Raw genomic sequence first — 15,147 nt, forward strand, 5'->3', positions numbered from 1 at the left:
CGTGGGGGAAGCACCAGCTAGGAGGGAGGCGGCGGAATACCCCAAGACATTGACAAGCCCAATGACGAAAGGGCTTTTACTCAACACGGCGGGGCAGGATAATACTTGCAGGGATCCACATGTGCATAAAAGCGCAACGAGCCGCTTCTAACTTCCACACATGACGTGACGGCAACTTTTCTTTTTTTTTTGTTTTTTTTTTGCCCCCGGTCTTCCCGCGGCACATTGGTGCATACTTCCACCATGACATACGGGCTCTTGCTTTTTCTTCCATTTCTTCTCTACACGCAGGGGGTAAGTAAGTACAACACGTTAAAAAGAAAAGTTATGTCAAAGTTTTCTGTGGGAAAAAAAGTGCGCACTCGGATTTGCTTTCAGCTTGCGCGCGAGACCGTTATCTCCAAAGAGCCGGACGCGAGGAGCGCAAAAGGTAAACGCAACACACTTGCGCATTTCAGACCTGAGAGATGGGAAAACAGCACGAGTGCCGAGAGTCAAGCGTTCAAACGAATACGAGTGACGCGGCGTTTGTGGGAACGCCAAGAGACGAGCGTTCAACACTGACTAGAAATGTGGCGAGAAAGCTGAGAGTCAAGCGGTCACACTTTTGTTTCCAAAAATATTAAAGGATGCTGCTCGGGTAGATACGACTGTCACAATATCGTGGGAATGCTGAAAGACACAAAAACGATGCTCAACAACTGCACTGCATATTCAGAGTGTAAAGAGAAAATTTTCATATTAAATACCTGAAATGCGGAGGATCCAGCCATCATTTTATTGCTTTTCCTCCCCAAAATATTCCAGGAATGCTGAGAGTCAAGCATTCATTCTACAGTACTGTGCTGTCAAAAATAACCAAACCTATATCTGGAAAAAAATGAAACTTTCAAGTTTTCCAACTGATGAAAAAAATGCTGACACTCGAGCATTCACAATATATAAATATATACACACACACACATTGTATACAATATATTATGAAAACGCGAAGAGTCCACCATTTAGTGATGATGACATTTTTTGGGGGGATTTCGCCTCCCGTTCACAGTTGTCACCACATCCGGCAAAGAATGCACACTTCCATTTCGTCAGGGCGGAAGAATTCATCACCACTGCATCACCGTACTCGCCTCGAGACCGTGGTGAGTACCTCAAAAATAGTCCAGAGCGCCGTAAATCTTTACGCAGACCCAAATGAAATACTGCTGGGTATTAAACAGAAACGGCAACCTTTTAATGGGACTGTACTGGAAACCTGGATGGAAAAAGTGCTTTCCCCTCTATCTTCTCACAGGTGCTCGCTTACATCTAATTTCGACCGGGACCGAAAGTGGGGCTTCTGTGCACCGCAGCGAAGACAGCCAAATGGTAAAATATTTCATTGATACAGATTTTCAAGCTTTATCCTCCCTGCAATATTATTTACCTACTCCATAGTCCTAATCGGTGTGGGACCACATCAAAATGCGCACTATCGCAAGATATCAAATTAGAGATGTCAAATTTAAAGATCCACAACACAGCGAGACCACATAAAGTCATGATCATGATCATTTCATATTCTCAGAGCATTTTCACCTGTGAAATTACTTCAATACCCTTCCGTGACTCCTCCAGTCTCTGCATCGCTAACCCTCCCGTGGACATTTGACTTGTAAAGAAGTCAATGGCAGTGAATGTGTGGACATTAATTAAAGAGATTTTTTTTTTCCCGCCCAGCTTCTATCCACACGTCGCGACGAATCACCAATCCATGTCAGGTGCCACCGTGTCAAAACGGCGGCACCTGCTTGCTCGTCCCTAGCGGCCTGGCGTTCGAGTGCTCCTGTCCTGAGGGCTTTTCCGGAACACTGTGCGAGCAGAGTGAGTACGCTGCATGTGGCAACCTTGATGTACTTACATCTACGACATATTCTTTAGAAACTCAAAAGGCGTACCAACATGTCCAAACGGGTACGGTGTTGTGCTAGAACAGAAAATTTGATGCGTACACAGTTGCACACTTGTCTAATACTGTACACATACAGTGAAGAAAATGAGTATTTGAACAACCTGTTATATTGCAAGCTCTCCCACTTAGAAATCACAAGGGGGTCTGAAATTTTCATCATAGATGCATGTCCACTGTGAGAGAGACAATCTAAAAAGAAAATTCCAGAAATCACAAAGTATGATTTTTTTAAATTTATTTATTTTTTTCACCAAGCTGCTTGGCAGTTCACCCGCAGCACTTTCCAGCCGTGTGGAGTTGTACAATTTTGTCTCTGGTGTCTTCGGACAGCTCTTTGGTCTTGGCCATGTTACAAGTTTGAGTCTTACTGATTGTATGGGCTGGACAGGTGTCTTTATGCAGCTAACAACCTCACACAAGTGCATCTGATGCAGGATAATACATGGAGTGGAGGTGGACTTTTAAAGGCCGACTAACAGGTCTTTGAGGGTCAGAATTCTAGCGGATAGACAGGTATTATAAATACTTATTTGCAGCTGTATCACACAAATAAATCGTTTAAAAAAAAAAAAAAAAGACATTGTGATTTGTGGATTTTTCTTTTTAGGTTCTCTCTCTCTCTCTCTCTCTCTCACAGTAGCAAAATTTTAAAATTTCAGACCCCTCCCTGATTTCTAAGTGAGAGAACTTGCAATAGAGCAGGGTGTTCAAATACTTAGTTTATTCACTGTATATAGAAAATGTACAATATGGAACGGAAAGGACAGTGGACCCCGCTGGCCCCAATCAGGCAAACTGTGAGTATGCCGGGGTCCACTGTCGTCCAAAACGGCACAGTCAGGTTTCCTTTCTTTCATTCACCTTTGTTGCCTCTGCTTGTGTTCCTTTGTTGTTGTTGTAATTGTCTTTAGAACAATGCTACGAAACCGTACACCTGCGCTATTATGACGCCGGAGAGTCTTGGGGTCGCATTCACCTCCGCAACGTGGAACAGTGCACGTGTGTCAGCGGCAAAATCAAGTGCCAGCGCGCCCGCTACACGCGTAAGGCTCAAGCCAATGTGTCTGTCTTGTTTGCTTTCGTTACTGACACCCACAGTAGCATGTAACAAATAAACTCACCTCCTGGCCAAGATATTAAACAGGCCCCACACCCTTCCTTTGATCACCGTGGAAGAAAAAAACCGATTATATGACTCATGGTGACTAAGGAATGGTATTTTGCGACACACCTACAGGTCCATGGGGGAGCGGCGGCGGGGGTGTGCATGGGAATTAAGAGCAAAAAGGCGCTTTCACGCTTCCCCAAGCCAAACTGCTGGAAGCGACATGCGCCATTGAACGGGCCCTCACAGACATTTGTCATGCCGGTTCTCGAGCTTAAACTGAGCCAAGGCATCTCTTTTACGTAAACATTTTATGACGTGCTGCCCAGCAAAAATGTCACCAAAGGTCTAAATACTGAAATACAGCAGTGCCTTGAGATGCGTACAAACGAGCACCATGTGGTGACTGTGAACGCAGTTCAACTGACCTCCTAAAAATTTGGCACATAGTGAAATATTCTTCAGAAAAAGAGGCTTCGAGCTGCCGTTTTGCTGTCAAACTAAATATAAAGAGAGAATTACATCTCACGTAGTTCGAACAAGCAATGCACTGTTCCTTAAGAACTTTTGAGTGACTGCGGTATTTAATCGAGTGATAAAACAATGGCGAAGTACGGCCTGACAAACGCACACTTTTTTTGCCTCTAGCGTGCCGCTCCAACCCATGTCAGAATGACGGAACGTGCCGGGTGATCACAGCCACCGGCCAGGAGGTGTGCAACTGCAGACACGGCTACGCCGGACCGCACTGTAGCTTCAGTGAGTACAAAGACATCTCCCTTTCGCCATCTTTCTCGAACCTGACAACGAGGCGCTCTAAAGCGGTCATGTGAGCGGTCTATCTGAAAGGATGCTGTATTTTCGGGGTGTAGCTGTTAGTACTATTCTTGGCAGAGCTTGGTCCCCATTACGGTACAATGACTGTATATTGAATGAACTGCAAAATATTCATACGGTACATCCCCCCCCCCCCCCTCAAACAGAGCCAGAAAGCGAGTGCTACAACGGCCGGGGCACGAGTTACCGAGGCCTGGCGTCCACGACGACATCCGGCGCACGCTGTCTCCCGTGGAACTCGGACCTGCTGTACAACGAGCTCCACCTGGGCACGGTGACGGCCGCGCCCCTCACCGGCCTCGGGGAGCACGCCTACTGCAGGTGAGTATTTCATGTGTGTACATGGCGACGCCTCGCAAACTAGCTCGTCTTTACACCTCTCGTGATGCATTTATGGCACGTGAGTACAAAATATGAGAAACTGAACGTGCCTTGTGTTTGCAGGAATCCAGATGGAGACAAGATGCCATGGTGTTACACTGTGAGCAAGGGCGCCATCTCCTGGGAGTACTGCAGTGTCCCCTCCTGCAAGATGCCAGTGTGTGAGTAGTATACAGACCGGAAAATACAGTCCGTTATTTTAAAAATCACTACATTGTCATTTTTAGCATGGAAACGAACACAAAGCAGACAACACCATAACTAATGTATTTTTTCAAATAGCTTCTTCTCGCAGGATGAACACGTTCAACAAGTTGCCCGCGCTGGGCGACTCAGACCCGTCCGTGCCAGCCAAGAAGGCGGTGTGCGGGACAAAGCACAAGAAGAGGGTGAACGTCGCCAGGGGAAGAATCATCGGAGGGACCTCGGCTCTGCCGGGCAGTCACCCGTGGATGGCCGCCATTCACATCGGACAGTCGGACTTCTGTGCTGGGACCCTGATCGCATCTTGCTGGGTCATCTCGGCGGCGCACTGCTTCTTCCGCAAGTATGTCATCGCTTCTTCGTTGGAGGAATAAATGTTAGCGTAAACACGCCTCAATTTGCCACACAAGTACAGTGGAACCTTGAGTCACTCACATTTTGCACATTGGGTGTAGTTGATTCAAAGCCAGCAAACTTTCTGGAAATTGACCTTTGGCGACTTGTACGTGTCTTGGCGCAGCCCCCTGATGTCGCAAATTCGTGTGGTGCTGGGCCAGCACCACTTCAACGTCAGCGGTCCCGACACACGCACTTTCGGAGTGGACAAATACATTTTCCCCAAACAGTTCTCCGTGTTCAACCCGACGCTCCACGACATTGGTAATCACCACACACACACACACACACACACACACCACACACACACACACAGAGTGATGAATCACATCAACTAAATGAGCTCATGTGTGCGTGCACAGCTGTGGCGGCCATGACACAACTTAGCAGCTGCGTCCCCACGCATCACCTCCTCTCACAAAAGCAACAAAATAAAGTTTACCGTTTGTTTGTTTTTTTTCTTCCTTGTGACCGCCTGTGGGCCAGTTCTCATCAAACTGAAGAGGCAAGATGGCCTCTGCGTGAAGAGGACACCCTTCATCAGGCCCATCTGTCTCCCCGACAAAGGCGTGGCCTTCCCGGACGGCTACTGCTGCTCCATCAGTGGTTGGGGACACATGCACGAGAGTAAGTAAAAATCAAATCAATCAAAACCATATATGATCCTCACACATTGTAAATGTATTTGAACAGCTGAAATGTTCAGTCAGTGGAGAGCACACAAGGACATGCTTTTATAGTTTTACACATCCCCCACTTTTAGCACTTTTAACTTGATAATGAGATACTTTTTTAAAGTATTCTTTAGCACCTGTTCTCACTCTCTCGCTCACTCTGTTCATCAAATAAGAGGCCTCTTCTTCTTCCTAACTCTTTCACTGCCGTGGACCGTTTATGTTCATCACCATGGAATCCAACCATTTACTGGCCTCAAAGTACATTTTTCAATGGGTAGGCATAGAAGAGGGTCTCGAGCTTATTTATGAAATTCAGGTTTTTAAACCCCTATGACACTGTAGATGGCAGCGTTGCATCGCCTTAAACTTGAGATCAGCACAGTTTTTGAGACGAAGACAAAGACTCATCGGTAAATGTGAAGTTTTGCTTTGAAATTCACTGCATCCTCTTGTGTGAACGGACTCATGGACGCACGTAGGATATGTTAAAAATGCAGCGGGATGACTGTCATCTATAATTTTTTTTTTTTCCCTTGACAGAAGCAGATGGTTATTCCAGCCTGCAGGAGGCGGGAGTCAGGCTAATTCGCCGTGACAGCTGCAGGAGGCCAGAGGTCTACGGCAACCACGTCACAGCAGACATGATTTGTGCTGGCCTCAACGGCTGTGTGGACGCCTGCCAGGTAAGAGGGTGACATCTGTACAATTAAAAAATGCTTTTAAAAATCACAACTTCCAAATCAAAATTCCAAATTTTACCTGCCGCAAATATGGAATTGAAACCCCCCAAGAAATTATTTCCTGTGATAATTTAAAAATGTGAATATATCACGAACTATAATTGTGAAACGCTGTCAAACAAATTTTACTACATTGCCGTTAAAACTAAACTACAGATTTAATTTCGAAAAAGAAAAAAAAAAGAAAAGAAACAAAACAAAAAAAAAAACACTGGAGGTGGGTGTGTACATACATGCAGCAAAGACTCAACCCAGGCTAAACTTAACTTCTCTCCAACATATAAAGATGATGCAGACTACCTTGACAACAATCACAAATTTCCTATTAGCCAAGGATTTGGCGCCAAGCACCGTTTCCCATATCTTAATACTATATCTAATAATTTATTCCCATTATTGTTCTATTTTTAATCCCAGAAATTACAACTGTAATGTAATTAACGCATTTCCACGTGACATAACAACTTCTTGTTTTTAAATGTTAGATGAGCATTTAGCACTAGACTTGCAAGTAGCGTTGGATTAGCAATTACAATCAAATTAGAAATTAGCATGAAATTAGCAATTAGCACCGTCTCTTGCAAAGGAACGTGTCAAAAAGTTTTGTTTTTTTTTTTTTGCGGGTACGCTATTCCCGTTGCTGACGCAGCTATGACCTGCACTTTTCGTCAGGGGGACTCCGGGGGTCCACTGGCCTGCGCAAAGGATGACGTCAACTTCCTGTATGGGATCATCAGCTGGGGGGAGGGCTGCGGCCGCTCTGGAAAGCCAGGCGTTTACACAAAGGTGGCCAACTACATGGACTGGATTAATTCTGTGATCAGACGGAAAGCCAAGAAGGCATGAAAGGAGATTTGTGAATAGTTAAATGAATGTACTGTTTGTTTTGTTGTTGATTGCAGATGACTTTTTTTTTCCCCCCCAACTGTGAAACAGTAAAAGACTGAATAAAAACGTATGTCCGAAAAACGAGTAAACCTTTATATCACTCTTAAAATCACTTTTTCCCCCCTCGTATGACAACTTGATCGTAAAGACAGATATTTGTATTGTAAAACTTCCGGTTTTGTCTGCTATAACACGACATTATTCTCTTGAAATTACAAATTTCATTTCGCAGTATTCCATCATTAAAAATTTTACAAACAGTTTCAGTTTCAAGCTATGCAGAGCAAGCGGAGTGGTTGGGTAGTTTTGTTTAAGCGTTTACGATGCACTGGCATGCGAATTATGCGCTTCTTCAGGTGGTCGCGCCATTTTCCATGCTGCTCTTGTTGTTACTGTTGTCAAAGCCGGAGACTGCCGGGTGGGGGGTGGGGGGTATGGGGGTGGAGGGCCAAGGGGGCGTCGGCTTTGCGAGCGAGCGGGGGGGGCACTGCAGCTATTTTGAAAGTGACCCACCTCATTGGGGCAGCCAACTGTGCAGCTGTCAGGAACCATGACTGAAGATGACCGATTCGGTCGTCGTGGAGGGATACGCTAGACTCAAAGACGGAAAAAAGGTAAAGCTTTATTTTATTTTTGGGAGGGTTCTGAGTTTCATTGACTCAAGACTGACCTTTTTTTTTGTTTTGTTTCATCTTTCACAGTGGAAAAGTAGGTGGATCGTTCTTCGAAAGCCGTCGCCTGTAGCAGGTAAAAAAAAAAAAAAAAAAAAAAAAAAAGTAACATTACACATTCTTCCACAACAAACAAACTGCAAATTTCCTCTTAATTTCCTCGAAAAATTGATAATTGTTTCCTCTTATTACTTTAAAATCAATTATGACTTTTCATAGAGTTACAGTTATTTGTATTGGTTTTGTCATTCATACATTTTTCTTGTAAAATTGGGACGTTTTCCACAATCATTTTTTAGACTTTTTCCCCCCCATTATATTCATTTTTTTTTTAATTCAAATTTGGTAGTTTGGAGTGTCAGTTATTGTTTGCCGAATCGTTGGATTGTACGTACATGTTGGTTACGTATTGTTGACTCTGTTCTCCAGGAAAAAAAAAAAAAATGTAACTTGTCTCTGGTCTGCTCTTTCATGCTCGTGTTATCACAGCTGTCAGCGGTAGTTGTAAATTGACATTGATCGTCACTGCGTGCTCCACATACTCTACATGGACTCCTTGATGCCTCCAGATTGCCTCGTGTTGCTGGTTTTCAAAGACAAGTCGGACAAAGTCGATGGGAACAAGGAACGGGCCAGTGTCACTCTCGAGGAGATCTGCGGCCTGGAAAGCGGTCGGTGGTGCGAGGGCGCGTCTTCCACGCTGGCAATTCTCTGCCTGACCCAGGCGGTTCTCCTGGGTTTCGACAACAAAGAGACTCTGCAGGCGTGGGAAGTCCGCCTGCGCTACAGCCTTGGAGAAGGTGAGACTTTTCTTGATCATGTTCAGGAGTCCCCATGAATGCAATTGCTTCTTGGTCATCGGATCGGGCATTTGTAATTTGTAATAGTTGTAGAATCAGACATGACTGGAGCATGAGCAACCTTGCTCATTAATTATTAGTTTGGACTCTTTTCGATCAAGTTTAGTGGTTGGCAACAGCACAACTGCCGAATGGTTGTCGGATGAGACCTTTCTGGCTGAGCTCGACGATGACAAGAACGCATCAGTTGATAAAACTCAGGTTCTAACACTGGTCGATCACGTTTCAGCATTAACAAGAGCAAAGTTGCTCCTTAATTATCACTTTGGACTTGTCTAGATCACGTTTAGCAGCTGGCAAGAGCACGACTGCCGATTGATTGTAGGATCAGACCTTTCTGGAGTTGGTAAACTGCAGGTTCTAACCCATGTAGATCAGCTTTCAGAGTTAACAAGAGCACACAACCTAATCAATTATAACTCACTCTGGATCTCTCTAGATCCAGTGTGAGTGTTGCAAAAGTACAGCCGCTGATTCATTGAAGGATGAGACCTTTCTGGTACAGGTTTACAAGATGACAAGAATGTAACTGTGGATGACTTACAGGTTCTAACCCTCGTAGTTCAGTTTTTAATCTTTAACAAGAGTGTACCTGTTGGTTTGTTACAAGTTGAAACATATCGAGATCAAATTCAGGAGGTAACAATGCTGAATATTCTATGTACAAATGCTAAAGTCTCTGCCTGCACCGAGTACTATAAAGGTACACTATATGTTACATAAGGGAGAAACTCATCGGCGCCACTAATAGGAATGGCTATTAGCAGCTGGTGGCCACAGTCCAGGTGAATGTGAAGGCCAGTACTAATGATTACATTCGTGGACCTTCCAGTCTTTTGTGAGTGCAGTTGACCGCTTAATGCCACCGAGTAGATTACGTCACGGCCAGCAGAAATGTCACCTGCGCGTCTGTGTGTGTGCGCCAAGCCTTTTATTCAAGCGCTTGACATTTTCTCATATTCACAGCAAGGACAACAGCCTAATGGAGACGGATGTTTATGCCATGCCGAAGTAATTGTGCGATCAAAGTCAGGAAAAAGTGCTTGCAGTCTGTCCAACAATAACTTCACAAAAATCACAAACCATTCCAGTCCAATTCATGCCCAGATGCTGGGATTATTAACTGCCACGTGGAAGCCAGATTGCACAGCGATATGACTTTTCCTGGGTCTCTTATGTGAGTTTTTACAATTATTTATTCATGTATTTATTTTGTCGGGCCCAGTTCACAGGTTCAGTGTCGGAATCTTGGCGGGGACAAAGTTAGAAAGCGGACCAGCGACCCTCCACTTGTGCAACAACTTGCTAGCTCTCGTCCGAGACGCACCGCCCGTCGTCGTGGGCCACTGGAACCTTCCGGATCTGCGGAGATATGGGCCCGTACCAAACGGATTTGTATTTGAGGGAGGAACACGCTGTGGTTATTGTAAGTCTCTTTGCAGAAGTTGCTTTAGATGCTCTGTTGTAAGGACAATGGAGAGAACATCTGCTGGGATAAATGTTTTACAGTGAATGATTCAGTGCTGACAAAAAAAAAAAAAAAAAACCAACCCCCACAGGCATGAGTCATTCATTGGCCCTGTTTTATTGTCTTTGTAATGCATGTTTTTGATGATAAGCAAAGGCATAGTTTCAACGAGCAGACCACTTCAGCTTTAATAATATTTACAGTATTATTTATACAAACAATGACCACTGTACCAGATAATTATTTTCTTGGATCAAGTGGAGCAGACTATGGGGTATGCAGGGAAGTGTCAAGAGTATGATGAAGGGCCATGCCTTGACATGGTGGGTGGTCTGCGGGACAGCTGACACGAGGACCTTTTATGGGTGACCGTAAGTTTGTTGTCACAGGGAGGTCAGAGAAAGGTGCACCACAATGTTGTAAAAAAAAAAAATAATAATTCCAAGAAAAACGGAGGTTGTCGTCGTAACGCTTCAAGTTATATTTGTTGGAAAATGGTCAAAATGCTGCAGAAGCCGTCAGAATATATTATTGTCCCTAACAGTTTTCCACCTGTGCTCCACAGGGGCTGGCGTTTTCCTACTCACGTCTTCTGAGAGCGAGCAGATAAGCTTCTTGTTTGACTGCATAGTCCGAGGTGTCTCCCCTACTAAGGGCCCGTTCGGTCTGCAGCCCATCCTGCCAGGTCAGTCCTGGAGGTGTTCAATCCCGCACCAGCAGACAATAGGCACATCCCAACACACACTGGAACTGCTACTCGGTGTGTTCCCTTCCTCGAGTGCAACCGTTTTTTTGTTGGTTTTTTTTGTCAGAATGAGTGAGAGGGACTCCATAGTGGATGGAACTGCTTTTATGTCACAAAATTATAACTGGCAGCTGCTTTTTTTTTTTGACACAATTGGTTCTAAATTATTATTATCTTTGTTGGAAGTTTGAGTGGCTGCCGCAAGCCCCGACTGAATTAAACGCTGTCTAAACCTTGAGGTTGGCTAAATTGTTGCAGCAGCAAATTCAATTGGCAGTGAGAAGCTTCAAGGTCCAACACATTCCGATCCAGGATTCAAGTCAAATTAACTGTAAAATCCCGCAAAATTCCCTTTATCTAAAATTTGACATGAATCATGAGCAATTTTTTACTTTAAACTTTAGTCAAACCTGAATAAACCTCTCGAGTCAAGCCTTCAAGCTGGAAGACGTTTTGCTAAAGGCAGCTGTTGTTGAACATATACCAAACAAGACAAACAGCTGTTTGGTTAATAGAACTCTTGGGACCAGAGAGTACAAAATACAAACCTTATGCACAGAGCTACATTCTGCTTCACCAAGTGTAAAAACAACATTAACGTCTTTACATGTAGCCGTCTGCTCTAGTAGATTTTGATTACAATGCACAGGTTTAAAGTCTTCCAACCAAACTCATTTTTATTTTAACACCACATTTAACGCCGCTCTCCTTCTGTGCACTTTTAACACCTCTCCAATTTCCACCAGCCAGTGTTCTTCCCGATATCACAGTCAATGTGTGTGGATCACCTGCGGGGGCTCGTGGATATTCTTCATTTTCGCATATCTGTCCGCTTAAGCGCAACCTATTCCAGTCGGAGAATAAATAGAAGCGAGGGGTTGACAAGTGGAGTAGACAAAGCCTCCTAATCACTTGAGGCATGCATGTACCATCACCCAAAGCATTCCACGATCGCGTCCACTTGGTGGGTAGCACGTGCCTCCTTGTCTAAAATGAAAAATAATAACAGGCTAGCGATGTCATTTTATTCATTTATTCATATTCGTGTTTCCATTAAAAGCTTTGTATTTGTTACTAGGGTCCCATTTGATCCTTTATTGTATTTCCAATTCTGATTTTTCAGAGTAACATCCATTTTTGTTGTTAAATTAGCAAAACTATTTGATCGCTCTGTACTAAACAAGCTACGTGGGCGGAGGAAGAATTAAAAACAGCACTTGTGTGTGTCCGGTGCAAAAGTAAAGTTTTAAAAAATAAAATAAAAAGATGTTGCAGACTAAAAAGACATGAGTCGTTCACATGGTCGAGCAGCGGCGTTAAACGCTTACTATTAATAAACCATGTCGTGTTGCACAAACGCACCGCGTGACCCTCTTCAAGGACGTTACTTGCACATGTGGCCTCAAAGCCTTAAGCCTCAAAGACTAGGTGTGTTTTTGTGGTAATTCAAATCGACATTGTGCATATTGATTACAGCCAGCGCTGGGTTGAAAAAGATTAATGAAAGCGTTCCTCTGCTTTAGTGAGCTTGGTCCACTGCTGCCCTGCTATATCGCTCACATTTGTGTGTAATCAACATAATTGACTGTCACAAAAATCCCCACTATATCACAGAAATCTGCGGAAAACTCCCTTGACATGCTTTGGGTAGGATTGCGTTACGCCGTTGTTGTATGCCGATTGTTCACTGGAGTTGGAAAGTACCACTAAATTGGCAAATGTTTGAAAGTCTTCAGTGTTTTCCGTAACAATAGGTAGTTTCACACTTTCATGTAATACTACTCCAACCCGAGAGTACAGTTCGTAGAATCTCGACATTCTTTTCCCCGAACAAGAAAGCTAACATCTGCTCGTCATTCTCTTTGAAAGATCCTAGCTCCAGTCAGACCAACTCTGAGGAGAGGCTGAACCATGAGACGCGGGAATTGGAGAAGCGACTGAGTATGCTCTCCAGTCGGGACAGCACAGGTACAACATGTTCCTATTCCGACCCATTCCTTGCCTTTACTTTGTTGGTACCACGCACAGTGATTCTGCTCTTTAAAGGTCCATCACGATAGAAATTACGACAGTCGGTCTTTCTTCACTCACTCCTGTGATTTATCATCGTGATTACGCCGCTTGCAACCTGATGTTGCATTATGTGTGAGCTGCAGATTAAACACCCTTAAAACATGTTCTGTTTGCAGCGTCGTCTATGTACTGCGCATCCCCTGGGGGTGACGACCGCAGCATATCTGGTTCCTCAGACACCTCAGACACTAGCCAATCGGACAGCAGCGTCTCAAGCCGCTTGGCCATTTGGACCGAATCCGGCAGCAACCCCGTGGACAGCAACATTGTAGGCACCAAAGTGGCGAGTGTGGAAAAGCAGTTGGCTGACCAGGACTGTGGGAATGCTTCGAGAGTCCAAGACCCCAGGCAGCTACTGGAAATCGGTCGCCAGAGCTCGTTAGACAGCGGTATTGCCACCGGTAGCCATTCCTCGTACTCTGGAAGTTTCTCCTCATACACTGGAAGTCTGGACATTAACAGTGGTGATGACTTTGGGTCAGTTTTTAGCCTGCCTCCCCACTTGGCTCAAGACCTGAGCCCTTGTTCTTGCCCCAAGATTTCAGGACAGGAGTACAAAGTACCAACATCCCTTAGGTATCTATACGATACTCCCAAGAGTTTGGTACAGGACTCCTCTGACTTTGGAACTGAGCCTTTAAAAGGGGGATCTGAGGGTCACCTCGAAACCGCAGCAAGCTCACACAGCAGAAAAACAAAGGGGACGCCCTCGAGTTACAGCCCAGGGTCCTCCACAACCAAAACCATAGTGACCATCTGTTCGGTATGCGGTGGACTTCAGGTGAGGTTGTCATTGATTTTTCACACGAAACTCCCGTAGGTCACGTCACAGTAAAAGGACTTCACTTCCGAGTCTTCAAAAGGGCGTTTTGATTTTTCTATTTACTTGGCCAATGAGGATTTATCTGATTTTGAAAGTGATCGTTGTGAATTCTAATCTTTCACATTTTTTCACAGGGGATGACCCTTAACCCTGCAAGCAGAGCAACGAAACCCACGTTATCAGGTAGGTGCAATCATCTTGGACACACTGAAACCCCACCGTTCGTTGAGGATAAGGAATGAAAAAATGTGTAATTGATGCTGCCCTAGAACCTTTGTAATTGTTTAGAGATGGTGACATAGCAGTCATTTTGTTGAAATGAAACTCAACTCTACGTCCTTGACAAGAGCAAGATGCCAACAAATGGAGCACAAAAATAATTGAATGTCTGAATGTCTAACCAATAATATGCAAGGGTTCACTGTACAGCTACTTTTGCACCCTGTCTTGTGTTTTCTCCTGCATGATGACAAGAGGTTTTGGTGATGAGACTGTGTTTCCGCTTGCCCCAAGTGATATTTCCCATCCAGCAGCTCAAATTGTTGACAATTCACTGCGCAGAAGCGATGTCGGCGTTGCTGCCCCAGTTCACAACTCAGAAAGGACAACTGAGGGGTCGCCCCTTCCTAAAAAACGGCGGGAGAAGCTAGCCAGTTTTTTAGCAGAGTTCTTTCATTACCCCAGAATAACCAAGGAATCGAATCCCAACCATTATAACTTGTACGAAGCCATGAGCCCTGCATTACACCACAAACCCTCACCAGCACTCAGCACCCGTGCACCAATAACGGATGTCATTTACGAAAACTGCTCCAAATGCCGCGGGTCGCGCTGCCGCCCGCCCCCACGAGGCACCCCCGCCAAAGTACGCCGCCACAGCCGGATCTTCAGTGTGCAGACCTTTCTAACTGGGTTGCACCTGAAGAAAATCGCAGACCAAGAAGGTTCTGCTCATGAGGCGACCCTCGCTGATGGTCCAAATAAAGAGATGAATGGTCAGAATCTGACCAGTAAAGGTAATTGGCTCCCCCCCCCCCCTGCGTCCTTCAAGCCTCTTCCCTTTTCTCTCCTCTCCAACCAAGCTTTGGTTTTTGTCTTGGCCTTTTTTTCCTCCCCCATTCCTGTCTTTTCTTTCACTTTCCTTTTGCACTGGATCTGATTACAAGGATTATTTTGAAGCTTCGTCGGTTCCATTTGTTTACAGTCCAGTCCGTGATCCACTACTCTTTAATCCTTTATATCGACAGTGACAAATCACAGTACCGATACAACAACAGATTGATACTACCTACTCTTGTTTTTTTTGTTGTCGTTGTTGTTGAAGA

The 15,147-nt window shown here is 44.7% G+C and overlaps 2 protein-coding genes and 2 long non-coding RNA genes across 6 annotated transcripts in view; 2 read left to right on the plus strand and 2 right to left on the minus strand.

The window, feature by feature from the left end:
* Positions 1-7,643, plus strand: LOC133494488 (hepatocyte growth factor activator). Of its 2 annotated transcripts, XM_061808387.1 has the most exons (15): positions 1-294; positions 379-430; positions 1,052-1,145; positions 1,298-1,371; positions 1,723-1,747; positions 1,787-1,866; positions 2,866-2,997; positions 3,708-3,818; positions 4,043-4,217; positions 4,341-4,438; positions 4,560-4,824; positions 5,002-5,141; positions 5,364-5,504; positions 6,095-6,237; positions 6,967-7,643. In XM_061808387.1, exons 1-15 carry the CDS (start codon positions 244-246, stop codon positions 7,138-7,140), a joined length of 1,755 nt encoding a protein of 584 aa, XP_061664371.1. In that variant the 5' UTR covers positions 1-243; the 3' UTR covers positions 7,141-7,643. The 2 variants fall into 2 exon arrangements, with proteins under 2 accessions (XP_061664371.1, XP_061664370.1); XM_061808386.1 differs by having other exon boundaries at positions 1,723-1,866.
* LOC133494499 (uncharacterized) lies at positions 4,327-7,794 on the minus strand. The gene is made up of 3 exons (XR_009793314.1): positions 7,696-7,794; positions 5,320-5,469; positions 4,327-4,421 (listed from the first exon to the last, which is right to left on the minus strand). It is a non-coding gene; the product is annotated as an uncharacterized LOC133494499 (long non-coding RNA).
* LOC133494490 (protein Dok-7-like) overlaps positions 7,711-15,147 on the plus strand; it is a 10,868-nt gene continuing 3,431 nt past the window's right edge. Inside the window, exons 1-9 of one of the 2 annotated variants that reach the window (XM_061808391.1) lie at positions 7,711-7,796; positions 7,884-7,929; positions 8,423-8,653; positions 9,939-10,139; positions 10,747-10,866; positions 12,796-12,894; positions 13,116-13,780; positions 13,957-14,005; positions 14,299-14,838. In XM_061808391.1, coding sequence (XP_061664375.1) covers positions 7,743-7,796; positions 7,884-7,929; positions 8,423-8,653; positions 9,939-10,139; positions 10,747-10,866; positions 12,796-12,894; positions 13,116-13,780; positions 13,957-14,005; positions 14,299-14,838 — 2,005 coding nt within the window. In that variant the 5' untranslated portion in view covers positions 7,711-7,742. Of the gene's footprint in view, positions 7,797-7,883; positions 7,930-8,422; positions 8,654-9,938; positions 10,140-10,270; positions 10,553-10,746; positions 10,867-12,795; positions 12,895-13,115; positions 13,781-13,956; positions 14,006-14,298; positions 14,839-15,147 lie in introns of those variants that run through there. The other variant, XM_061808390.1, reaches the window with a different exon arrangement.
* Positions 7,854-15,147, minus strand: part of LOC133494500 (uncharacterized) — a 23,250-nt gene continuing 15,956 nt past the window's right edge. Inside the window, exon 3 of the long non-coding RNA XR_009793315.1 lies at positions 7,854-7,920. This is a non-coding gene — a long non-coding RNA (uncharacterized LOC133494500). The remainder of the gene's footprint in view (positions 7,921-15,147) is intronic.

The sequence above is a fragment of the Syngnathoides biaculeatus genome, chromosome 21 (genome assembly GCF_019802595.1).
Source record: "Syngnathoides biaculeatus isolate LvHL_M chromosome 21, ASM1980259v1, whole genome shotgun sequence".
Lineage (NCBI taxonomy): Eukaryota > Metazoa > Chordata > Actinopteri > Syngnathiformes > Syngnathidae > Syngnathoides > Syngnathoides biaculeatus.

Bases quoted from the DNA above. Each gene is read 5' to 3' on its own strand.
- LOC133494488 (XM_061808386.1), top strand. From the start codon at position 244: ATGACATACGGGCTCTTGCTTTTTCTTCCATTTCTTCTCTACACGCAG. The intron at 1,146-1,297 runs GTGAGTACCTCA...ATCTTCTCACAG, and splicing joins GTACTCGCCTCGAGACCGTG to GTGCTCGCTTACATCTAATT. The intron at 6,238-6,966 runs GTAAGAGGGTGA...ACTTTTCGTCAG, and splicing joins GCTGTGTGGACGCCTGCCAG to GGGGACTCCGGGGGTCCACT.